Raw genomic sequence first — 27,113 nt, 5'->3', positions numbered from 1 at the left:
GTCCTCTGTTGTCACTGTATAATGCGTGATTCCACACAGAGAATGCAGCGAGCAATCATGTACACATTACATGTAATTATCATAGTTTATCTGCTTTTCCCAATGGACTACGTGGAGCGCGACGTATCTGTTAGTACACTTCGTTACATTTTTACGGGTTACATTTAATGAATTAATAAATGTGGCGGATGAAAGGCGATTGCCTGCGGCAGAAATGCGAATGTTGCGATGGATGTGTGGAGTAACGAGAATGGATAGAATACGGAATGAATATGTTAGAGGAAGTCTGAAAGTGGCACCTGTGACAGAGAAGCTGAGGAGTACGCGTTTGGGATAGTATGGACATGTGATGAGACGCAATGAAAATGAGGTTGGTAAGAGAGTGTTAACTATGAATGTGGAAGGATATAGAGGAAGAGGTAGACCTAAGAAGAAATGGATGGATTGTGTGAAAGATGATTTGGGTAAGAGGGGTGTGAGCGAAGAAATGGTATATGATAGAAGAGTATGGAAGGAGAAAACATGTTGCGCCGACCCAGGTGACTGGGAGAAGGGCAGGATAATGATGAATGATTTAATGAATTAATAAAACTTATTTATCGTCTTAAACCGAAAGTTAAGTCGAAAACGTTAAACGAAGTTCGGTAATGCAGAGAGTTATCTGTATTTTTTTGCTCTCAATATCATATTATATTCAATGTTTTGTCATAGTAAGCGGAGCTTAGAATAAAAAAAATGGCGTCGCGTATCACAGAATTCTTCGAGTCGCATGTGCTCGACTGTATCTCAGCGAAATGATTGAAAAACATCCGCGCGAGCTGATACGAAGCGCGGACCGTCGTCACACATGAGCGTGTTTAAAAAGTTGCGTTTTGTTACTGCAATTGTTTACATTACTACAAAACTTCTTGGACAGTACTTTGTCAAGAAAAAAATTAATGATAATCTATGGATTTAAGTAGTCTTATTTGTTACTGGGACTTTTTGGCGGGAACGCGAGGAGTGAAGTTGTGTGATTTGTTTTATTTTGTCTATTTAGTGTTTCTTCAGGTTTAAATGACTTATAACGGTGGTTTATTAACTGTTTAGTATCTGTGAAAGTGCACAAATGTGGGAAAATGAAACAAAGCCGCTGAACGTAACTTCTCGGGATCCTCCAAAAAATCCACTGAAAAAGTCTCAGTGAATGACCACCATCTTACTGAGATTATATTTCATCCCATATCATATCATCTCATTTCATTTAATTTCATCCCAGTTGATTAATGTCTCAAATTAATCATCTATAATTCATTTCACTCCATATTTTCATTTTTCATAAAAATAAGGATATCAATTGAAATAAGACATGACCTAAAGGTCTTATCTACCAGGTCATAAAACGTCTTAAAAATATATTATTTTGTATGGAATACAAAAGTATTCCTAAATGTCTCCTTGAATTATGTCCACTTCTCCAATCACATCCATCGTTTCCAGTCAAAGGTTGATCAAAAGAAATCCCCTTGACAAATCCACGGATTGAACTTTAGTTTTAAGTTTAATTTTTCACATTCACGGTACATTGTCGTTATTTCGGTGTGTCTAAATGCAATGAAGCTGTACTGTAATGATGACGAAATGTAGTCTTCGACGCGGTTCGTTTTGATCTTAGTATTTTGTTGTTTTTTTTTTTGTCGATTCTTTTTTCGCGGCATTATATAAAATGGAATTTCGGGATGCTCTATGGAGTTTGTTAAGTAGATGGACCTATTCTGTTTAAAAATCACACGTTCCTTTTAGTGTATGTAGTGGAGTGTACAGAAACACTATCAGAACCATAAGAACGTTTGTACAATGCAAAAGTATTTCTGAATGTATTGAAATTCATTTATTATTAAACTAGCTTTTGCCCGCGACTTCGTCCGCGTGGAATAGTTCACAGATAATGCTTTATTTTAGAACAAATTTGGTTAGCATAAAAAACGTTATAGTGAGCCGACCTTAACATATAGACGTACGCTGCCGCGGACTTTTTTTTAGATCTTTTAAAGGAGAACAATTTTGTCGTACATTATTTTAGCGAAACTTTAACCGTATCTGCAGCGCACGCAGCGGAAGCTCTCAAAACCCGATTTTGAAACATTCTTTATTGGTGCTCCGCTTGTACTGTCTTAGCGTGATGTTATAATAATATACCCTATAGCCTTCTTCAATAAATGGACTATCTAACACTGAAATAATTTTTCAAATCGGACCAGTAGTTCCTGAGATTAGCGCGTTCAAACAAACAAACTCTTCAGCTTTATAATAATATTAATAAAATAAAATAAATAACAGTACAGATTAAGCTTTAGGTGAAATTTTGCTAAAACGTCCAAAAATTCTTCCTGAACTTACTGTGTTTAGGACAATTCAATACTGAGACAGTAGATACACCTAATCTTATCACCGTGTAGGAATATCGTGTTATCAGTCAAAGCTTTCGGGTTTTATCAAATAATAAATTGAAAGAAATTTAGGCCGCCTGAACGGACTGCAATTAGGTATGTTCATATTAAAAATAGCTGGCTTTAATAGGTGATGTTAGTATTCTGAATACTTCATAGCTCATCCGAGGCTGCGAATTGGTCTCTCGGAAATTGAGTGACAAATCGTGACAAAAATAAGTATATAACTTAATTCCCTAAATTTTTAAATATTCGCCTTAATATATTATGTAGTATTAAACGGTAGGCAGCGGCTTGGCTCTGCCCCTGGCATTGCTGATGTCCACGAGCGACGGTAACCAGTCACCATCAGGAGGGCCGTATGCTTACACGGGAAATAAAAAAAATAAAAAAAACTTACACGAAAATGAAATTGCGTGGTCTTGTTAAGGAAAAATTTTTAATTTTTAAACGAGAATTTCAATCACAACAAATGTAACGATTTATAAAATAAAAAATCTTTATTTTTTAACAGTTTATGTAGGACCAATTTTAAGAAGTTTACAAACAAAAACCTACAGCGCCATCTAGTATACGATATAAAAACTTTTCGCGTTTAACGCTTCGGTCGTTGAACTTCCATTCAATGTGTGCAGTCCATATGTCGCAAAACTTTTACAAAATGTCAGCTAGATGGCGTTAGATGGCACACAGCCTATCAGTTTTGGCGTCATTTCAATCGTCAAAAATGGCTTTCAACAAACGTAAAAAACAAGAAATCATGTAAAATGATTTCGATTAATATTATTTTAACTTTTCATCGTGCACAAATCACTTAATCATGGTTGCCGGGGCTCTGGCCAAAACATTATGTTCGTTCATATTCCATAAAGTCAAATGCGAAGCCGGGAAAGATAACGGTTTCGGGAGAAGCTACATTTGGGCTGGTTCCCTAGAATCCGGCATTCAAATAGCTACTAACCACAAAAAGCCCGTGATGGTGATCATTCACAAATCTTGGTGCACGGCCTGCAAGAAACTGAAGCCTAAATTTGCTAGTTCGATTGACTTACAAAATCTGAGCAAGCATTTCGTCATGATTAATTTGGTCGATGAGGAAGAACCCGCTAGCAGCGCTTTTGCTCCAGATGGAAATTACATACCCAGGTAAATAATCCATTACTTCGCATTCTAGAATACATCGACCATAAAGAAATCGTGCATACATCAAAGGCAAAGATCTAGACTACTAAGTCTTTAAGTCTGAGGAATGCTCTGAGGGATTGTTCGAGATGATACCAACGTCTCGTTTTTACCATCGCATCGCCCGCCACAGGAGCAGAGTTCATCCATACTACCTGGAGCCACTGCGGTCATCCACAGTGCGTTTCCAGAGGTCTTTTTTGCCACGTACCATCCGGCTATGGAATGAGCTCCCCTCCACGGTGTTTCCCGAGCGCTATGACATGCCCTTCTTCAAACGAGGCTTGTGGAGAGTATTAAGCGGTAGGCAGCGGCTTGGCTCTGCCCCTGGCATTGCTGAAGTCCATGGGCGACGATAGGTCGTATGATCGTCTATCTTAGGTAATCTTCCGTTTGGCGCGTTTACTATATTTACGTTTACAATGTTTCTTTTAGGATAATATTCCTGTCGCCAGAAGGATCGGTTGACCATGACATCTACAACGAAGACGGGAGCAGCCAACACAAATATTTTTACAGCAAACCCGAACAAATCGTGAAATCTATGAGAAAAATACTCGAAAAATACAAACACGAACAATTCGATGCTTAAAAGATACCTAATCCACATTCGATGTATGGAAAATATGCAAATCTTCTAGAAATATATGCGATTCATTGACAGCCAGAATAAAGACCTATACTAACATATCCTATTCAGTGAGACAAAGTGACTAATTTTCAATGAGTGATTAAGTTTCCGATATTAATTGTGAAGACCAAATAAATGTATCATAATAACCACTGAAATAATGTATTTTCTATAAATCGATTGTACCATTAAGCACACGTTTGACACACAAAATTTAGGATATGTTGGTGCTTTTAGTATCTCAAGCACCGGTCACCGTTGCTTGCGACGAAGGGCTCTACGAGTAATTTAACCCATAAACACAACTCACTGAGTTTCTCGCTAGATCTTCTCAGTGGGCCGTGATTCCGATCCGGTCGTAGATTCTGCGAAGCACTGGTCATGCTAAGACGTTACTAATTCATTTTAAAATAAGCCCTTCGGGGCTTCTGGCAGATAGGAAAGCAAAACAATCTCAAATTTCTCTCAGTTTGAGTCCGTGAGCTCACCTACCCGTCAGCTGAAATATCCTCTTAGGCTACCAGCGGATAGGTAGGAAAAAAGTAATCGATCATTGTTACCCTCAAACACAGCCCACTGAGTTTCTCGTCGGACCTTTTCAGTGGGTCGCGTTTCCGATCCAGTGGTAGATTCTACGAAGCACGGCTCTTGCCAGGGTTCGTGTTAGCAACATCGTCAGGTTAGAGCCCCGTGAGCTCACCTACTAGTTAGGTTACGCTGAAATAGCCTCTCAAGGCTCTCAGCTTAGGTAGGAAAAAAAAAGATCATTGTGTGATACCACGACTGTCAAGAATGGGAAGAAAGAGAGGAATGTACTTACATCTTCCACGACGGGTTCGACGTACATCTCGACGGTGTTGTTGAGTGGTGGCAGCGGCATTGGTGACGCAGCCGCCGACGATCTCCTCGACATGCTGTTGCAAGAGCATTGCGACACGGAGCGACGGGAACGGGGAGATTCTCTGTAACAATGCATCAGAGAATACAGTGCTGTGAGGAATGTGATCATCCAGAAATCGCGGTATCTGTTTTTTACCACCGCATCTACCACCAAATTTGAGCCCCGCGATCTGGACACATCGCTAACTCAGAATGCTTTTAGCGATGTACCATCCGGCTGTGAAATTAACTACCTTCCACAATGATGCTTAGGCATGTCCGCTTTCGAAGCCAAGACGAAGGTTTATCTTAGAACGGGCCTTAGTTGGACTAAACAGGTAAGAAGGTTATTCAATATCATGTACTTCTCAACTGACCATCTTTACGGGATAGTTTTATTGGTCGCGGTTCTGATGAGCCTTCGAAGATGATTTGTTCTTATTTCTTTAGTGAATTTCATTAGCTAATTTTGGCAAAGGACCTGATGGATCACCCGATATTAAAGAATTTCCGGCGCGCATAGACTCCGTAGTGTGAATACCGCCGTCACATTGAGGTAGGTATCCGCTACGCCACGCCACAGGGTTCCCTCATTCCATCCCATCTCCCTTATCGCCTCAAGATAGGAAACAGTAGGAAAGTGATGAGAGATAATCATATCGGTCTTCTTCTATTTAATACATTACGAGAAAAATATATGAGGTCGTTTTATTTTCTCATCTGCAAATTTTTTTTATTGCTTAGGTGGGTGGACGAGCTCACAGCCCACCTGGTGTTAAGTGGTTACTGGAACCCATAGACATCCACAACGTAAATGCGCCCACCCACCTTGAGATATAAGTTCTAAGGTCTCAAATATAGTAACAGTGGCTGCCCCACCCTTCAAACCGAAACGCATTACTGCTTCACGGCAGAAATATCCACCCAAGACGTCCTACCATTAATTACGCAAATTATAATTTTGCGGGTTTGTTTTTTATTACACGACGCTATTCTTTCACCGTGGAAGTCAATCGTGAACATTTGTTGAGTACGTATTTCATTAGAAAAATTGGTACCCGCCTGAGATTCGAACACCGGTGCATCGCTCAACACGAATGCACACCGGACGTCTTATCCATTAGGCCACGACGACTTTTTAATTAAATCGCCGCGCTTTCCCTCGGATCTTAATAAAACCAAGATATGTAACTGTTTTTTGGTTGGTTTTTAGTTCTCTATTTACCTTTTGCTTCTCCGACACACGTGGTGCGATCTCCGTTCGCATTTGCACCGAACTGGCACAAAGTATCCTAACTGAGGCAGCGGACCTGGTTCCGTGGAGTCACTAGAATCGCTCCACTCCGGTTGGCTGAACGGCCCCACGCCCAATATTGACGGCATTTCGTAAAATAACACACGTATACTACGTGATTTTTACTGTTATTAATTAATTATTTATTATTATTATTATGTATTGAACACTGCCACGCCTGGGAAGACGGCAGGACACACTCCGGCGAGGTGGGCAACAATCGGCCGGAGCGTTAGGGACTATTGGGATTGAAACCGGCGAACTATACGGGCATTGTCGAGCAAGACTGCTTTTATTATTATTATTATTATTCAATTCTGTTTCTTAGAGAGTCTATAGGTGTAACTGTGTATTATTTTTTTTATTGTACGCTTGATACTGATTGGACATGTTTGTTTTGGTCGTCTGTTATCCGATCGTTATTTTAATCTTCATTCGTGGTCTTGATATTCAAATTGTTTTCTAGTTAGTTCTGCTTTTCGATTTTTCATTGTTATTAAAATTTATGCATTTTGCGCCGTATTATCAGGTATATTTTCTTCTATATTTTCTTACTCATTACTGAATACTTTTTTTGGTTTTATTTCCTTAAAGTTGTTTGCATCAGCGAATTTTAATTGATGTTACGATTTCATCTTCGTCACAGTCTAAATCATAATTTTCCAGGTTACATATTGTTTTTAGATCCATATAACAAATAGACCAACATAAACTTATAAACCATATATGTAGCTACTTCATATAAACTTCATGAACGTGGGTTAAATATATGTACAGAGAATACCTTATGACGAAGTATTGTTTCGTAGCGATTGTTTTTTTATTAAACCAAAGATTTGTTTCAAAATTGATTCCTATTTCTATCAAGTTAGTTAGCACTTTAGAAATACCATTCGGTTAGACGTTTAAAAGTTCTTAAGCATTATCACGTGTACCTACATTTAGAGAATTAATTTTAATAGATAGCACTTTGATTTAGAACATTATGTACTTTAAAAATGTTCAACGCAACACCGTTCACAGATACGAGATACTTTTTCGAAATTACATACGCGGCGGCACGTCCGATGTGTTGAACCGGTGATTGTAGTTTTACCTGATTTCAGAAGTAATAAACAAATTACAGATAAAACCGGGTGCGTCTAGCAATTAGAACCAACATATTGATAAGATAAAAACAATTTGGGACAATTTTTCGCTTTGCGATAGGACTGTTTCAAACTCTTTGTTGTAAGTTTTCTTCAAAAACTGTGATAAAATATTTAAAAAGGATTGTCGAGTTCTTTGTCTTCGGAAATTGTTGAATAGTTAGGTAAACGTGCCGAGGTTCTTTATTTTATAATATGCAGGGTCTGTTGTCAATTAATGGATAGACCGTTGTTCAAAATGTATTTGTTTCTAACATACTATTTATTCTCTTTACATGTCAAATGTTACAGCCAATCACAGTGATGTTATTTGATGATTTTAATATTTATAATGTAATCATAATTTAGGTATTCACCACGAATAAGTTAACTCCATTACCTAATCACTTTTACAATCCGCAGTTTTTTTTTGTGGATCGCTGAGACCTAGGTTTTTTTTTTCATTGGTAGGCAGGCGAGCCCACCTGATGGTGAGTGGTTACCGTCGCCCATGGACTTCAGCAATGCTAGGGGCAGAGCCAAGCCGCTGCCTACCGCTTAATACTCTGCACAAGCCTCGTTTGAAGAAGGACATGTCATAGCGCTCGAGAAACACCGTGGAGGGGAGCTCATTCCATAGTCGGATGGTACGTGACAAAAAAGACCTCTGGAAACGCACTGTGGATGACCGCAGTGGCTCCAGGTGGTATGGATAAACTCTACTCCGGTGGCGGGCGGTGGGATGGTAAAAACGAGATGCCTGTATCATCTCGAATAATTCCTCAGAGCACTCCCCATGGAACATACGGTACAAAATACAGAGGGAACCGAAGTCCCTCCGCAGACCCAGAGGTTCCAAACGGTTTAGGTAGGAACACTTAGAGATCAAATTATGGTTATGCCAGTACGACTAACGCCATCTATCGTCAGATATTAAAAATCGATATACAAACAACTGGAACATCTCTCTCGAATGTTTTAGAAAATAGTTCTATTCGAAGCAAAACGTCAAACTGACCACATCAAGAAAGCGAAAACCGAATGGTGATAGAGAAGTTTAAGGTTTTTTTTATTGCCTTTGTAGGCAGACGAGCGTACGGCCCACCTGATGGTAAGTGGTTACCGTCGCCCATGGACTTCAGCAATGCCAGGAGCAGATCCAAGCCGCTGTCTACTGCAAACGTACGTTACGTTAATTATCATACTAATTACATTGAGTTTTAATTACTACATAATATGTCGGTTAAGATTTTTTATTTATCCTGACCCCCAATTCGTAACAATCTGAAATTTATAAGCAATGCCGTGAATATGAGGGCAATTTACAATCTTATTACCCTTAATCAATTTTTTTTTATTGCCTTTGTAGGCAGGCGAGCGAGCCCACCTGATGGTGAGTGGTTACCGTCGCCCATGGACTTCAGCAATGCCAGGGGCAGAGCCAAGCCGCTACCTATCAAGTTATTAATACTTCACCATAATCTATCCAGTTATCCTTATTCAACTTTACCAAATCAAAGCGTATGATTCTAAGCGAGATAAGTTATATTTTGAAATCAGAGAATATTGTTAAATGTTACAGTGATCAAGTATAGCAAGAGAACTAAAGATATTACGTGAGAAAAATGTTGAATACGGGCGTCGTGACATCATGGGGTTATCAATGTCAATCCCCTATAGATTCATGGGATGTTTTCCTAATCGCGTGGTTCGATGACCTTTGAAATCGTCTTATTCTTACCTACCTTTTGCGTTTTAAGAATTTATCGTTTCACATTCAGCGCTCCTAAGCCGGGATTTAGGTTTTTGATTAGTTATGGATGCCGATAAAATGTGTGGTACGGAGACAACTTCACTCATACATCAAAAGCTAAATGTCTTATCAAAGATACCAAGTTCCAGTCGGTATTCTAGCCTCAGGGTACAATTGCCTGATTCACTGATCCCTATCTTTTAAAAAACGTTTGAGTATAAATCCTATCAATAAATCCCGTGGCTAGAATGTGAGTTTTGAAAATGAGGGATTAAAAATAGGCTTTTTGCAGATCAAGTCCTTCCTATCCTTCAAATTAGAACGCATAGTTGCTTCGTCGATGAATGAGGTAGGGTGATGATGTTTAAGAGGTTTACCCTATTCACACCCTACGTTCATTGGCACCGCTGCGCTGGGACATGGGGTATGGACCTTACTCTAATATGTCTAGACAACCTAATTATTTCGGGACCCATGCATATGCCGGTTTGAGGACCCGCCGAGGGGACTTTAGAAGATGACGTGTAGAGGTTCAACGCGTCTTAGAAAAAAAGAGTAACCGGGTGATTGTTGACCTAATTCTGCGATCTACGTTCAGTCTTCGCATATAACACTATACGCTCACCCAGCGGTATTAGCGTAGAATCGTAGGTAAGAAGATTGATAGATGAAGATAAAAGAGTAAGACGATCATTAAGAAAGTATTTATCCTGGCATCAATAAATGTCATGTCATTGTGCGCTAATTTTGGTGTTGGATTTTAATAAATTATTCTCCGAATTCATTAAGAAACTTTAAGTACATTTCAGAGCGTTCCAAGACATCAAATCGTTAAATATTTAAAAAAACGAAATGCTCCCAAAGACAAACCGTAACACTATCTAATCATAATTACATTAGATCGGCTCTTTTGTGAGTCACGCGCACACGTAAAAAATAGACAAAAAAGTCTTTAGTTCCATAGGGGAGCGCGCGTTCCTTCACGTTTAGACGCCATATTTTTCCCGCGGCTTAAGATCTTGGGATCAGCTATGGGTTCTTTTATTTTATTTTTTGTCGAAAAAACAATGCTCCTTCTAAATTTGTCAGGGAATCGGTAATAAAATTTAAGGATAAAACTTTTGGCGGTGAAAATTCTTCCATGTATCACTTCCTATTATTTTATTTTTACCATTCTTCAACTAAAAACGTCTTGAAGTTGGATAGTTATTTTTGAGTAGCTGACCCGGCAGAGTCAGTAGTGGCTCGATCGATAAATAAAAAGACCTAAGCTTTTGTATAAAATAAACTTAAAACAAACAACGTCAAAGGAAAAACAAAATTGTTATTTTTATTTATTTCTGAGCATTTTCATATTTATTTACCTTTTAAACCTTCTCTGGACTTCCACAAATAATTCAAGACCAAAATTAGCCAAATTGATCCAGCCGTTCTCGAGTTTTAGCGAGACTAACGAACAGCAATTCATTTTTATATATATGGATATTAGATAAGATAAGATAGATAGTCTAGCTGACCCGGCAGACTTCGTAGTGCCTTAATCGATAATTAAAAGACCTAAACTTTATTTAATTCCGAGAATTTTTATATTTATCTACCTTTTAAACCTTCTCTGGACTTCGACAAATAATTCAAGACCAAAATTAGCCAAATAGATCCAGCCGTTCTCGAGTTTTAGCGAGACTAACGAACAGCAATTCATTTTTATATATTATATAGATTACTAGCTTTTGCCCGCGACTTCGTCCGCGTGGAATACTTCACAAATAATGCTTTATTTTAGAACAAATTTGGTTATCATAAAAAACGTTATAGTGAGCCAACCTTAACATATAGACATATGCTGTCGCGGACTTTTTTTTAGACCTTTTAAAGGGGGAACAATTCTGTCTGTCATACAGTATTTTAGCGAAACTTTAGCCGCTTCTGCAGCGCACGCAGCGGAAACTCCCAAACGGTAAAAATAACCCCGCTTTTGAAACATTCTTTATTGGTGCTCCGCTTGTATTGATCTTAACGTGATGTTATTATAGCCTATAGCCTTCCTCGATAAATGGGCTACCTACTGAACACTGAAATAATTTTTCAAATCGGACCAGTAGTTCCTGAGATTAGCGCGTTCAAACAACGTTAAATAACGTTATAATACGGTCAAATAACGTTATAATATTAATAATATAATATAATAATATAAGCTAATTTATATACGAACGATATTTACGGAGGCAATGTTGCCAGCTCTCCTATATAATATAAGTATGTTATGCTGTTCTTTTTCCCGTCACCGTCAGTGCAGTAGATGAGAAGGTAGTCTTTTATTTTTTATTGCTTAGGTGGGTGGACGAGCTCACAGCCCACCTGGTGTTAAGTGGTTACTGGAACCCATAGACATCTACAACGTAAATGCGCCACCCACCTTGAGATATAAGTTCTAAGATCTCACTATAGTTACAACGGCTGCCCTGCCATTCAAACCGAAACGCATTACTGCTTCACCATCAGTACCTACCATCTATCCTACCATCCTACCATCAGTAAGAAGAGTCTTTGAAGACAGCCAATGTATTTCCGATACACATGCACTAGAAGAAATACTGACTTGGAATTTCAGTTATTCCTGGAATATCGCTATTAATTATTTCTAAAATTATCGTCTTTGTTCGAATTTCTTATGTAACAAAGCCTTGTGGCCATGAGCTTGAATAGACGGTCAACTCCATAGCTGCAGACGAACTTTATATGGCCAATGCAATCAAATTATAATGATGCAGTCAATTTATTATGCCTTATAGTTCTTAAGTGGATTCGGTTCAACTTATGTTTTTGAAAAGGTTTAATCAATATTTAATTATGTTGAAAAGAAATACGGCATGTCTGACGTCACTGACTGAACAACAGATTTGCTGCTTGTTGTTAATGTCAATAAATAAAAACAAAATAAACAATGTCAGAAATGGTATTGATCCTATCTTAGATTTTAATTGCCTATTGCTTGTACTTTTATACAATAATGTTTTGTTACCCTGGTAAGAGTAACGCCATCTATCGCCCAATAGTCGAACGAATATAGAAGGATCTAGTAGCATCTAGAACGCTCGAGAATTACAACGCCATCTATTGTCAGATAGCGGAAACACACAATACTTGACTTTTGTGGAATATTCTCGACGATTTTAGGGATTTCGTCTCGACTATAATAGCGTTGCAGAGATGGCACGCAGTCAGACATTAATCGGAACTAGCCACTCGAAGCAAAACAGCGAACGGGTCACCTGAAGCGAAGCGGAAGATTTTAAAGTGTTTGTGAAGTGTTGTAATTGTTTAAAGTGTTGAATACAGTTTTAAGTTGTACTTTGGTGGAACATTTTATTTACCCCCAGCGTCCGAACCCCAGCGCGTAACAGTATTGTAATAAGTCCTAATAACATTTTACACCATTGATTGATTCAATAGTGCAGTAGTGTCCTAAGACTGTTGCGCTGGGGGTCGTTTGTTGGATTCCCATATCAGGCAAACAAGCGTTTGATGAACAGGTCTGTTTACTCTTTGTCTGGGTTTCTTATATGTATATCTATATATTTAGACATATATGACACGTATGTGTGTCAATTTCTAATACTCATAACAGGGTACCCGAAATTGACGCCGGATAACCATGAGTGATTTGTTCCCAATTATTATTATTGTATATTGTAATCTACATAAGCTGATAAAAATCAGTCACGAATCAGTTCATATTTAACCGTTTAGTTAAATACGTTCTGGTAACAGAAAACGTTAAGTATTTGTCACGTCTGGTTATTTGTATGCGGACAATGTCTTCAGCTAGCTATGCTCGACCGACACCCCTACCATTTCCCATTGTAGTTCCAGTATTTAAGTGTTAACTTTTTTGATAAAAGTTTTTTTTTCATTGTTTTTAGTGTTATATTTTGACACCAACGTTTCCGATGCATTTTTGCAACCTTTAACTTTATTTTTTATTTTGATTGCTTAGGTGGCTGGATGAGCTCACCAGAAGGTGTTAAGGTGAAGGTGTTAAGTGGTTACCTTAACCTATAGACAACTACAACATAAATGCCGTCACTCACCTTGAGACAAGACTGTATAGTTCACTTAGTTATCTTAAATTTAGTTAACTTTTGTATAGTTTTCAAACCGACACTTTAATTGTGAGAAGCCACTTTTGGAGGCAGATTTATCTCACCAACTATTGATTTTGTAGAAAAAGTCATTATCTGTATTATTACTAGCTGACCCGGCAAACGTTGTTTTGCCATATATAAGATTTCTAGGGAATTTCTAGTGTAGAAAAAAAATTAACTTATTGTAAGTGTGTAAGGATGTGGTAGATGAGTGAAAGAGGCATGTAGCACTGTGAACGATTAGGGAGTATAAAAATAACAAAACCTCATTCAACCACATACCAAGGTAATGCCTCATTATACCAAAAAAAAATGTCAAAAAATAAAAATAAATGTTAGGGGTGGACGACCCTTATCACTTAAGAGTATGAAAAATAGATAGTAGCTGATTCTCAGACCTACTGAGCATGCATATAAAATTACATAAAAATCGATCAAACCGTTTCAGAGGAGTATGATAACTAACATTGTGACATGAGAATTTTATATATAAGATGTACCAATTAAGTTTTACTGAAATACCATACATATCAATTTGCTCTGCAGCTAGTGCCAAACCATACCAAATGAAGTGCTAGTTTTTTTGCTTCAAAATTTGTAACAGCGAAAATAGTTCATAGACCACCCAAATTGTAATATAGTAGATTGTCTCTAACAAATTGCAAACGGTCAGGTATTCATTTAAAAACGCGAATAAATGTTTGTTAAGACTAACGCAATAAAACAGGATTTTCGTTCCGCCGAATATACTTATATTTGGACCAGCTGTACCCGTCCGCTTCGCTGGGCATTTAAAATTAACATTATTATTTCTCACCCCCACAAATATTCTCATCATTAACGCCCCCGCAACTGGTGTAGGGAGTCCATCACTCATATAAATATTAGCCTATTCATTAAGTACATGTATTTTCTACATGGATACCAAGTTTCTAGTCAATCGGATGCATGGTTCAGTAGTTATAACGGAACATCCGTAGAAACCACTGTAGATTCATATATTAATGTAGATACAAATGGTAAGGGATTTTTGTTTTGTAAACAAGACACACCGTGGGCATTTTAACTGGTGTATGTTTGACTGTGGCACTTCCTTTTATGTCTTCGTACCATTGAATTTAAGTTGTAAGAAATTGTTGTCTTTGAGTTCTAGTTGTTTGTGAGTTCATTTCGGATTTTGTTGCTTATTTGGGCCTAGTTCGTTGAGAACGCTGTCGCTTAGTATAATGAAAAATTATGAAGATATTCTTCGACGCTAGCTATATCGCAAGTACTTAGGTTCAATACAAATGATATCTTACCTAACCACGAATCCCCTTTTACTGTGGCAGAAAACACCTAACACATCAGTATTGACTGGTTGGGCCGGCTTTTATAAACAAAAACAATACAAATTTCTGGATGTTAATGTTAGAAAATACCTATTGTTTTACTATTCCTAACAAGGACACTATTAGCTTTTACAATGAAAAAATAGACAACAATCTAAGTAGTAGTAGTAGTAAATACATAAAGATTCATGAATATTTGTATGTGTATTTTGAGAATCCAGTGTTCAAGATAGAATTTATTTCCTCTAGAAATAGAAATTCTGGTTAAATCGGTTATGAAAAGGACTTGCGAAACTACTAAGAAACGGGCTACGTTAGTATTCTCAGATAGACAGCATGCGCGCACAGATGCCTTGTGTGAGGTCCGAAATTGAAATAAGAAAAAATACAACTCTTCCTTGGAATCGGCGTGGGCTTTTCGTTTGTTTAAGTTTGAAAGAGTTTTTGTTGAGGCTTCGAATAATTAAATGTGAAAATAAAACTATAATTTCGTGCTTTGGGACTATGCTACGCTTAAAATGGCATTGTGTGTGTGTGTGTTTGTGTGCGTACTTTTTTGCCTACCTATCCTAGTAACGTGTAGGGCTTATACCAGATTCACGGAGCATAAGAAATTCGTTATTTTTATTTATTTATTTCGTAAATCAAACTTATTAATTAAATCGAAAATAGAGCTTTAAGAGCTTTGAAATTTCACTTTAAACTACGAAAGGTATTTTCATAACTATTTCATTAGAACACGCAAATATGCTATATTATTGTAGACTTTAGGCTTTAATTCTTAAGAGTGATATTCTTTTATCGTAAACAAGAATAGCCAGTGTGCAGTATGATTCACGGGTTCACCGACCATTGACTCGGTTCTTTGGCACACTTCGGTTTGCTAATTGTTAATACTTTGTAAGACATTTAGATGACTTTAGTTTGGAATACCATTGTTTTGATTTTTTTCTAACATTTTTTTTCTTTAACAGGAACAATGAAACAACAAATTAGATAAAACACGTTAAGAAATAGTTCAAATACTTTTTTAATTGGTTGTTATTTTAGTGAATTCTACTGCGGTGTCACATTACCGGCACACTCCGGTTTTTAGAAAAATAGAATCCATTAAAAAAAAAAAAAAATGAGCGCCTTTTCGCCACTGGGTTACTTCTTACTATTCGCCACATGCAAATAGAGTCAGTCAGTCATGTCTGCCCGACATAGGTACGTACTTGAAATCCCACGTACAAAATAACCATGGCCATATGAGTTACTCATAATAACAAAGTACGGAGAGAAAAAAAAATACGCCCTCTATAATATTATGCCTTGAGTTTTTTGCCAGTGATTTTAAAGAATTACACATTTAAGACATTACAAGTTTATTTTTATCCGACCACGAAATCAAAGGATTAATTTGACAGGCGTATTGTGTGTTTGTTTAAACTAGAGGTCCCGCAGTAGTCGAAATTCGACTATAATTAATTGGAATTGTAAGTTTGTACACTATTATGATTGTATTTTATAACTCTACTAGCGACCCGCCCTCGCTTCGCTTCGGAAACATTAAAACACACATGAAACAAAAAATTAAATAAAAAAATAAATAAAAAAAGTAGCCTATGTTCATCAGGGACAATGTCGGCTTCTAATGGAAAAAGAATTTTTCAGATAGGTCCAGTAGTTTCGGAGCCTATTCGAAACAAACAAACAAACAAATCTTTCCTCTTTATAATATTATAAGTATATAAGTATAGATATAGATATAGATAAACACAAATTTCGACAAGACTACACTATAAAAAAAAATTAATAAAGACAAACAATATTTAATCTATTCTCAATTTGACCACAAACGTCAAGAACAAAAGTTTGACAATAAATAGTATGCATGCGTGTGTGCGTCAAATACATGGTATGTAGTGTGTGTAATGTTTTCTTTATTGATTTAAAGTATCTTTTATTCATTATTTAAAAAAAAATATTAGCATTGTGCACTTTTTCTCTATATTCTCTATATAAGTGTGGAAAATTTCATACTCCTCCGTCCGCGCAATTTTCGTAAAAAGGGATACAAAGTTTTTCTTCACGTATTAATAAATAGATTAGTTAAATAGTTCTTTGGCAAACGAAGCGGCAATTAATGGGACCTCGTTACGACATTTGTGGTGTTAGTGTTTTAGGAACAATTTAGCACGCGATATTTGAAATTGTCATAGACAGGGTTTGAAAATCTTCTAAATGGATCTAATTTTTTTTTGGATCTGAATGCCTGGGTTAGATCTTGTCCAGTTTAGTGACTTGTCGTAATGGGGCCCCTCATAGAGATCACAACGTGAAAATCTTGTGACATAAGGTCAATATCTCAATTGTACTGTATAATGGCTGTCAAACACGTTTTTTTTTTTTTTTTTTTTTTATTGCTTAGATGATTAGACGAGCTCACAACCCACCTGGTGTTAAGTGATTAGTGGAGTCCATAGACATCTACAACGTAAATGCACCCACCTTGAGATATAAGTTTTTTTTTTATGTTTGAAGTATTACTGGTGGCCCGGAGGCCTTTCCAGTTTCACCAGGACAGGTGGGCGAGCAAAGGCTCAGCCAGGAGGAGTGGGATTTGCTAACAGCTACCCAAGTGCCTCCGAAGGAGACCTAACAGCTCAAGAGTAGCTGCTTCGCGAATGAATCTACTACCGGATCGGAATCGCGACCCGCTGAGAAGATCCGGCGAGAAACTCAGCGAGCTGATTCATGGGTTAGGTTGCACGGCGAACTCTTTGTCGAGTTCGACGAGTACGGTTACCGAGGTCCCTAAGCCTGCTCCTAGTGTTAGTGCTGAAGGCGTCGAGATATAAGTTCTAAGGTCTCAGTATAGTTCAACGGCTACCCCACCCTTCAAACCGAAACGCATAACTGCTGGTAGAACGTCTTGTGCTCCCGCACGGGTAGCTACCATCGCCCTGCCCATTTTTGCCGTGAAGCAGTAATGCTTTCCGTTTAGGAGGGTGCGGCAGTCGTTATACGATAGAACTAAGACTTAAAATGCATGTTCAAGGTGGGCGTCGGCATTAGCTTTGTTGACGTCTACGGGCTCCGGTGCATTACACCAGGTGAGCAGTGTGCAACTGAAACACAGTTGTCGAAGCAATTTAAAAAATCCAAACGCATACCCATAACCCCCCAATACGTCCTTCATACATTTTCATACGGTTTTTTATTGCCTTTGCAGGCAGACTAGCATACGGCCCACCTGATGGTAAGTGGTAGCCGTCACTCGTGGACGTCAGTAATGCCAGGGGCAGAGCCAAGGCGCTGCCTACCATAAGTTTTATTGTTTATCGTTGCATGGTTAACTTTTATTAGGTTGCCGCACCTTTTCACGTTACTTCAACCATATATGCATATACTTAAATGTGTGTTTTTTTTTTTTTTTTATTGCCTTTGTAGGCAGACGGGCATACGGCCCACCTGATGGTGAGTGGTTACCGTCGCCCATGGACTTCAGCAATGCCAGGGGCAGAGCCAAGCCGCTGCCTACCGCTTAATACTCTCCACAAGCCTCGTTTGAAGAAGGACATGTCATAGCGCTCGGGAAACACCGAGGAGGGGAGCTCATTCCATAGCCGGATGGTACGTGGCAAAAAAGATCTCTGGAAACGCACTGTGGATGACCGCAGTGGCTCCAGGTAGTATGGATGAACTCTACTCCGGTGGCGGGCGGTGCGATGGTAAAAACGAGATGTTGGTATCATCTCGAACAATTCCTCAGAGCACTCCCCATGGAACATGCGGTATAAAATACAGAGGGAACCGAAGTCCCTCCGCAAACCCAGAGGCTCCAAACGATCCGAGAGAATGGGATTATCGACAATCCGAACGGCCCTCCTCTGTATGGAGTCAAATGGAAGAAGCTGGTATTTGGGAGCCCCGGCCCAGAGATGGGAGCAGTACTCCATGCGAGGCCGGACTTGTGCTTTATAAAGCAAAAGTCTTTGTCCAGGCGTGAAGTACCGCTTCGCTCTGTGTGTGTGTGTGTGTGTGTGTGGAATGATAATTACAAATAATACTTCTTGTTTTACTATTTTGATGTTTGAATAGATTTGTAAGTTTTTTAACCGACTTCAAAAAAGGAGGAAGTTCTCAATTCGACTTTTTTTTTTTATGTTTGTAATAAACTCATAACTTTTGACTGGGCGAATCGATTTTGATCATTCTTTTTTTATTAGAATGCTGCCGCTTCCCGTGTGGTCCCATTTCAATTTAGTCCAGTTCTGATAATGGTATCCATGAGAAAATCATATAAGTCTTAAATTTGCATTAAGTTGCATTTGCATTAAGCGCGACAAATAGATGAATAACTTAATAACTCAATATCACGTCTAACGATTTCGATGATCATTGTTTTTAGTGTATATTCATTTGTTTTGGAATATCTTTTTTTTTTCGATTTGAAGTCGGTTTTTGTTTACAATTATTGTTTTTAAAGCGGCAACATTTTGCTTGTCACTTGTTGTCGATCGTTAGAGCTGTTAGTGCTATGAAAAAGTGCAGGTAGTTTTATAAAAAGATTAGTTATTTATTGTGTTATGTGCGAGTTTTGTTTTTAAAGTATTTTAGAAGAAAAATTGCGATAACAACGTTTTTGACTCTGCATATCCCACATATATGTATTCAAGTACATTGCGGGGTATGTACGTGACCACAGAATCATGAAAACCATTTAACTGGACACTTCGTCTTCACTAAATTCTTATTTTAGACGAACGTTGCCGTTGTCTATGGGTCATTGATTTTTGCCACCGTACGTGACTAAGATCTTTTTTGGTCATCGTTTCGGCCCGGCCCGCGATTTCACACGGATAAATGGACCAGAAAGAAAAAAAAACGAATTCATTCCATTATTATGGCAACACTTTCATCGTGATATAGTTTCAGTACTTTTTGGCGGGAAGGCGTATTTTTTTTTTTTATATTTCTTAAATTTATTAACCATTTAGCTTCGTCTTAAAATGTCCTATGGTTTTTTCACTTTATTTCAGATAGGTCACAACTTCATTTTATTCTGCTCTTCATTCATATTAAAAAAATATAGCTGAGTATTATCAGAATGGACTGGCCGTTAAAAATAGTTTAGTTCCAGAGGTACTGTTGTTGATAGAGTTTATTTCGCAGTGGTTCCTGATATCGAACTATTTATTCACTACAAAGAATATTTGTTCTCATTAATTATACGGAGATTTCATTGTTTTTTAAAATGCGAATCTTTCATACAACAGTCGACATTTTGACCACTGTAATTTAAAATATAATCGGTGAACACACATAAAAAATACAGTCGAAAACGAAACCTCCTTTTTTACTGAAATCGGTTAAAAACTAGTGTTCAGTAATAAAATTGACTTTCGCGGTTATCTATATTGATAATACTTTTATTTGACAGGTTCTTAACACGATTTTTTTAAATTAATTTCTCGAATGTTACTAGTACCGTCGTCACGAGTATACTTTTTTTTTGTCGACTGCGGGTAGAATGCTACGTGAGACAAATCTGTCTACCCACATCCATTGTTCTATGAACACTAAACATAGAAACTGAATTCTAAATAACCAATACAAAAAATTAGAAACTACATTTTTTTTTTAAAGTCAAAAACTAGAAGATTAATGATCTGAAAACGGGGAATTAATGGTGACAATAAATCTTCCATGAACGTCCTATGGTGCTCAGACAATACTAGATCACCGATAGAGAACGCTGACACCAGAAAGGGATTATGCGTACTTATTTTTAGAATATTAGTAAGCAGGGTGACAGAATGAAATAGTATTTTAACAAATGCCAGTTCGGTTTGAGAAAAAAAGAACATTTCTTTCTCGTTTTGAATTTTTTTTTATTGCTTAGATGGGTTCACGAGCGCACAGCCCACCTGGTGTTAAGTGCTTACTGGAGCCCATAGACATCTACAATGTAAATGCGCCACCCACCTTGAGATATAAGTTCTAAGGTCTCAGTATAGTTACAACGGCTACCCCACCCTTCAAACCGAAACGCATTACTGCTTCACGGCAGAAATAGGCAGGGCGGTGGTACCTACCCGCGCGGACTCACAAGAGGTCCTACCGCCAGTGAATTAATGAATAGAGAAAAGCAATAGAGAGATTTAGTATTAATCGACTAATATCAGAAGCGGGTCAATAGCTTCTAAGCAGCGTGTATCCGAAAATATAACCAATCTTAAAAACTATTCGACATTATTATAATATTCGAATGAATTTCTCTTTGAAGTTTATTTTCGGCTCTTTAATATTATACAGTTTATTTAATGTTAGCCAATAGTTAGAGGAATGATACGCTTTAAGCATTCGAAGCGCATTTTAAAAGTTACTCGATAAAGCCACGATATCATTTATATTATAATACGTGAAGCAAAAACTTTGTATCCCTTTTTACATAAATTGCGCGGACGGAGGAGTATGAAATTTTCCACGCTTATAGAGAATATAGAGAAGAAGTGCACAACGCTAAATTTTTTTTAAATAATGCATAAAAGCTACATTAAATCAATAAATAAAACATTACACACACCACATACCATGTATTTGACGCACACACGCATGCATACTATTTATTGTCAAACTTTTGTTCTTGACGTTTGTGGTCAAATTGAGAATAGATTAAATATTGTTTGTCTTTATTAATATGTTTTTATAGTGTAGCCTTGGCGAAATTTATAATTATAGAAATATAAAATACAATAATAACAGTGTACAAACTTACAATTCCAATTAATTATAGTCGAATTTCGACTACTGCGGGACCTCTAGTCATTTTAAATATCTATTACCTGATTTTACTATTAGGTTTTCACTCTTTAAGCTAAATGTGAGGAATGCCAATCGCATATCTTTATTCAGACTAGTGGCCCCGCAGTAGTGGAAATTCGACTATAATTAATTGCAATTATAAGTTTAAACATTATTATGGTTCTATTGTCAAACACTATCATAATTCGATACTATAATCTCAATATTCGCCAAAACTGCACTATAGATCAATTATATTAAAGACAAACAATATTAATATATTTTCAATTCGACCACAGACTCTAAACAATAACAAAAGTTTCCCAATTGACAGTAAACAAAGAGTATATTTTTATGTATAATATGTGTTGTGTCAAATACATGGTAGTGTGTGTAATGTTTTCTTTATTGATTTTAAAAAAATATTAGCATTGTGCACTCCTTCTCTATATTCTCTATAAGTGTGAGAAAATTCATACTCGTTTCGTAAAAACGAATTTCAATTTGCTTAAAAACGGGGTACAAAGTTTTTGCTTCACGTATTAATATATAGATAAATCAAAGTAGTGATACTTCTTGTTAATTTATTTTTTCAATGGGTATTTCCATCGATATATTACCACGGTATTTCGTAGTACTTGCATAATCTTCTAATCTCCGACCACAAAGGCTGTAGACACGCAAATTATGAGGGTTACCTTTTTAACATTAAGCTACGAACCCTGAAAAGTTAAGACGGTATTTAAAACATACATAATATGTTAGTTTATATTATCGATATGTCTAAAGCGTGTCGGTAATTCATTAAAATACGTAGTTGAAACTAATTGTTCCGATGCTAAATTACTTAAGTGACTTCATAATCATATTATTAAACAAACATAATTTTAGTCATAAAGTTGCTTGATTGCCCGCATAAAACCTTTGTGAACAAATCTTCGAGTCGTCCCTATTTTCCCTACGTTACTAATTTATACATGGACATTGGAATCATTCAAACGTCAATTACGATAATACGGGTTTGACATGTTATAAGCATTAATATTATCTTTAAATGAGTCGTCTATTATCAAAGGTGGCAATCTGTGCATTTGGACAAAAAAATGTTATTGATATGTCAATACAGATTGATTTGAATATAATCGTCTCCTTCAAAGAATACGGTTCAAAACCTGCATTAAATAAAGGTTAATACTTAACCTGTTATTTATCTAAGATGTCGTTCAGAAGAGTTTTGTGACTGCCAATGGAATACAAAGTCAATAATTCGTTTTTCTGATTTACCAATAATTGTCCAAAAGTCACATTGCCGGCTTTGATAATAGTTGACTCAAATACTAGATGTCTTACCATTCTAATTCTTATTCTCAATATACTATTCTTAATAATTGAGGCCGTCAGCGCAAAAGTGGCCTAAACCCACAATTCATATTCGTGCTTATTTATTGCGATTTATTTAAAACAATAAATTTCGATGCACAATCGGCCTATCCCTAGTTTCATCTGTAGATAACAGATGACTTTGTAAACATTATTTTAATGAGTTTTTTTTTGCCTACGAAGTATTGTAAAGGTAAATTCGAACCTCATTATCTCCATACTAACTACGGTAAGCTTAGGCCACTTTTGCACCGACGGCCTCTATGTCTGTTCCTAATATTTCAAAGACATGACACGGTCTAATAGTTACAGGAGATAATGAAACTTATGTAGTAATATATTTAAAGTTGTTTTTCAAAAAAGATCATGTAATCCCGCACGAAGAAAGGTAACAAAAAACAGATAAATATCTGAGTTTTGTGATCTTAATATTTTTGCACCGAAACTAATAGATATATACTAAGTTTAAACAAATAACGTGTTAGAAAAGTCTCTTACAGACTTATAAGTTGGGTTGTTTTTATGACAAAACCAATGAAATTTTATCGTTCCACTGAATGTCACGCATCTTTCAAGATTTCTCCGTTATGATACATACTTTCTACGGGATGTGTCGATTCAGTGCTTTTTTTTGGAAATAAATGGAGATAAAAGATTCGCGTCAGAGGCCAGTGGACGGAATGATGGGACTGATTGAAAATTATTTTCAATCAGTCCCATCATCCTCTGGAACTTCTCAATTCTTCTGGAACTTCAATAGGTCGCGATTCCGATCCGGCGGTAGGCCCTACGAAGCACTGCTCTTGCTCGGGCTAGTGTTAGCAAATTCTCTCAGGTTGAGTCCCTAAGCTCATAATCCCGTACGCACGTAGTTAGAATAACTACCTAGGCTACAAAAAAATCTGTAGAAAAAAGAAGATAACCCAAAAACTACTAGATCTTGATAAAATTTTAATGGGACCACACGAGAAGCAACAACTTTAAAATAAATAAAATCTTCAAAATCAGTTTTGCTTGAAGAAGGTTCTGAGGTGACGCGCATGAAAAATTTAGTGCAATTGATAAACACCTGTTTTTTAAAGTAGGTTAAAACAAGGAGACGATCATCGTAATTGTAGATCCAATTGTCGTTATGATAACAAGTTATAAGAAATTAGTTGTATTATAGTTTAGCAGAACAGATAGCGATAATATCACACTGGGATTGGTTCTATAGCGGGAATGTGTTGTGACATAATTAATCGACTATTCAGTGGACCAAATCGATTCCTATCTTATGTTCCAATTATTGTTCGAGAATATTACATGCTTTGTATCCGTTTCTAAATTAACTCATAGTTTTAGATATTCTTAGCATTTAAATAGATTTTATTATAGATTAGATTTAAATAGCATAGCATTCTTGGCGTAAATTTTTATACGACTTTTCTTCGTTTATTTTTCAGTATGTTAATAATGTCTTGTGATGCCATTATTGCCATTGCAAGCTCATAAGATCTTGTCTATACACCATTTACGTTTTTTTACTTACCTAATATCTTTAGGTAAGTATCTTCCAACATCGCGCGGTAAGTGAGCTCATGGGCTCAATCTAAGAGAATTTGCTTACACTAGCCCTAGCAAAAGCAGTGTTTCACTGTATCTAGTATCGGCTCGGAATCGCGACCCACTGAGAGAGAAGATCCGGCGAGAAACTCAGTAGGTTGTGTCTATGGGCTAGTTCGCACGTCGAACTCGTTGACTCCGACGAGGGTGATGACTGGTGCTTGGAGAACCTAAAAGCACCACCATTTACGTTAAATACATTAAACCTGAAGAAACACTAAACAAAATAAAACACACAACTTTGCCACTCGCGTTCCCGCAAAACATATCCCAAGAAACAGTCCTTTATGACAGTGTATAATCTATGTTTATGACATTTATTAGCAGATTTTTTAGTATAAAAAAACCGGCAAAGGGATGTTACAAAACGTGAACATTGAAGCAAGCGATTCAAAATGTAAAGCCGTAATTAGGCCGTTTCTAAAATTATTCTTTGCTTTAACACTTTACCTACTCACTGTCTTTACTTTTGTCCACTAGGGGGATAACAGGTTTTCGCTTTTATTCATCAAGAGCTTTGTGTTTCTCACGAAGTCATTGATCAAAGTGTTGTCGTATTCAATGGACCGTGTGGAGTATTTTGGGTCGATTTCTAGGGCAGACCGTCGCGACGCCTTAGTCTATATCCGTTCTGACTTGTCAACCGTTAACATCTTGCGGACCGATTAAACGAGAATACGATAACTTAACGCACATACATTTTGATAATATATTTGAAGATTTTGTACGGTATTCATATAGGTTTATCGCCCAGCGATATTGTTCGTTGTGTGATCCCACATAAAGGATGCGTTTGAGATCACTCACCTATAAATTAATTTAATTTAATTAATTTAATTATTTTTAATGATTTCTTAAATATATTTATTTATAGTTTGCAAGTTGGCTGGCTGTATAATCACCATTATCCTATGCCCAAATGTAATAAAAAGGAACGCTAACTTGTGGAACATGTAAAAAAATGTTTTTACATTAATTATGTTTAAATTATTAAAAAAAACACCTAAAACCATTAACGTTAGTCCCAAATATGACCTTGTACTATTTAAGCCCTGTAACTCGAAATTTAAACCGAACAATGTTATCTTAATAAGTAATCCAGCTTTCTTGGTTATTTTAATGGCCGACTGAGTCGGCTCATTGATAGATTTATTGTTATCGGGGACGATCTGAGCAAGCTGCGCCATTATAGTAAATAGGGGAGTCGCAGTAATCCTTAACTGTGTGGCAATTGCTAAGATGGAATTAAATAATTAAAATTATTCTTACGGTTTAATCTCGCAGTATTTTAGTGTCACTATATTATTTCTTATGTTTCGAATACCATACGGTTTACGTGGTCAAAGTCTGTCGTACGTGACATAGATTTGCTGATGTCCACAATTGATGGTGACCACTGTACACTCGTATAAAGGCAGCCAAAATTTTTAATAAACTTGTCAAGCCGGTATCCATAAATAAGTTGACGCTTATCTGACAATTCGATTCCTGTTAAAAACAAACAATCAGTCCTCAAAATACTGTAAATTTATAGAAAAATAAATAAATTACAAGCAAACAATGCAAATTATGTTGCTTATCTTTAAAAAAAATTAAAATCCTAGAATCTGTTCGCAATCATCCGGGACCCATTTAATAAAAGGCTATTCATTCATTATGTAAGGAGGATTTTAGCTATTTTTGACTCCCTCTCTCGCGTGAGGACACGTAAACGTTCTAACTCCTCGTTCCCCTTCTTGCGTAAGATTTTGTCTACTGTCCCTAAACTATTGAAATTTATAGAAAAAAAATTAGGTCCCTACACTAAGGATTTGATATAAATCGAATACATATACACTCAATTAATTATATTGAAATATATGATGTACATTAATGAAAATTTGGATTTTCGTGCACATACTAGGCGCTTTTGGACTTTTTGGCGGGAACGCGAGGAGTGAAGTTGTGTGATTTGTTTTATTTTGTCTATTTAGTGTTTCTTGTACTCTCTGTAGTTTAATATCTGTGAAAGTGCACAAATGTGGGAAAATGAAACAAAGCCGCTGGACATAGCTTCTCGGGATCCTCCAAAAAGCCCACTGAAAAAGTCTCAGTAGTAAATAATCACCATTTTACTGAGATTATATTTCATCCCATATCATCTCATCTCATTTTCAAATCGATTTCAATTCGATCGATTTTCAAAATCGATTATATTTCTTACGCAATTCTTGTGTTTTATCACAAAGTCTAAAACCGATAGTTAATATCAACAGTTTAACATAAACATTTCGTAATCAGCGGCTTGGCTGTGAACTTGACTCTGCTGACATCACTAAGAGACGGCAACCATTCACCATTAGATAGGCCGTATGCTCGTCTGCGTATATAAAAAAAACACAATAATGTTAATAATTTTCATCACATAAGTCAACGCTACTACGTCACTTGTGGTCATCAGCAGAGCTCTAAAGGGGCTCAATGCCACGCCGCAACAGGTCTTGAAGTAGCGTCATGAGACAGCGTCGTTGATTCATTCAGCAAATTAGTGTGCGCTGTAAACACGCTTCCGTTTGTTTATTGCTT

The 27,113-nt window shown here is 36.9% G+C and overlaps 2 protein-coding genes across 16 annotated transcripts in view; one reads left to right on the top strand and one right to left on the bottom strand.

Moving 5' to 3' along the window:
• LOC101738587 (tight junction protein ZO-2) overlaps positions 1-27,113 on the bottom strand; it is a 128,503-nt gene that overhangs the window by 66,951 nt on the left and 34,439 nt on the right. For 14 of the 15 annotated variants that reach the window (XM_012694830.3, XM_021351408.2, XM_012694831.3 and 11 more), the window contains exon 3: positions 5,063-5,204. In XM_012694830.3, the coding sequence (XP_012550284.1) occupies positions 5,063-5,204 (142 nt within the window). Of the gene's footprint in view, positions 1-5,062; positions 5,205-6,346; positions 7,063-27,113 lie in introns of all 15 variants that reach the window. The other variant, XM_012694834.4, reaches the window with a different exon arrangement.
• On the top strand, positions 149-4,403 carry LOC101738456 (thioredoxin domain-containing protein 12). Its single transcript, XM_004931323.5, has 2 exons — positions 149-3,575; positions 4,047-4,403. Exons 1-2 carry the CDS (start codon positions 3,250-3,252, stop codon positions 4,201-4,203), a joined length of 483 nt encoding a protein of 160 aa, XP_004931380.1. The 5' UTR covers positions 149-3,249; the 3' UTR covers positions 4,204-4,403.

The sequence above is a fragment of the Bombyx mori genome, chromosome 7, assembly GCF_030269925.1.
Source record: "Bombyx mori chromosome 7, ASM3026992v2".
Lineage (NCBI taxonomy): Eukaryota > Metazoa > Arthropoda > Insecta > Lepidoptera > Bombycidae > Bombyx > Bombyx mori.
The sequence above is the reverse complement of the archived record's forward strand: the minus strand, read 5'-3'. Positions and strand labels throughout refer to the sequence as shown.

Excerpts from the sequence above, each read along its gene's own strand:
- LOC101738456 (XM_004931323.5), top strand. The coding sequence starts at position 3,250 with ATGGTTGCCGGGGCTCTGGCCAAAACATTATGTTCGTTCATATTCCAT. Across the intron at positions 3,576-4,046 it reads GATGGAAATTACATACCCAG|GATAATATTCCTGTCGCCAG; the intron begins GTAAATAATCCA and ends TGTTTCTTTTAG.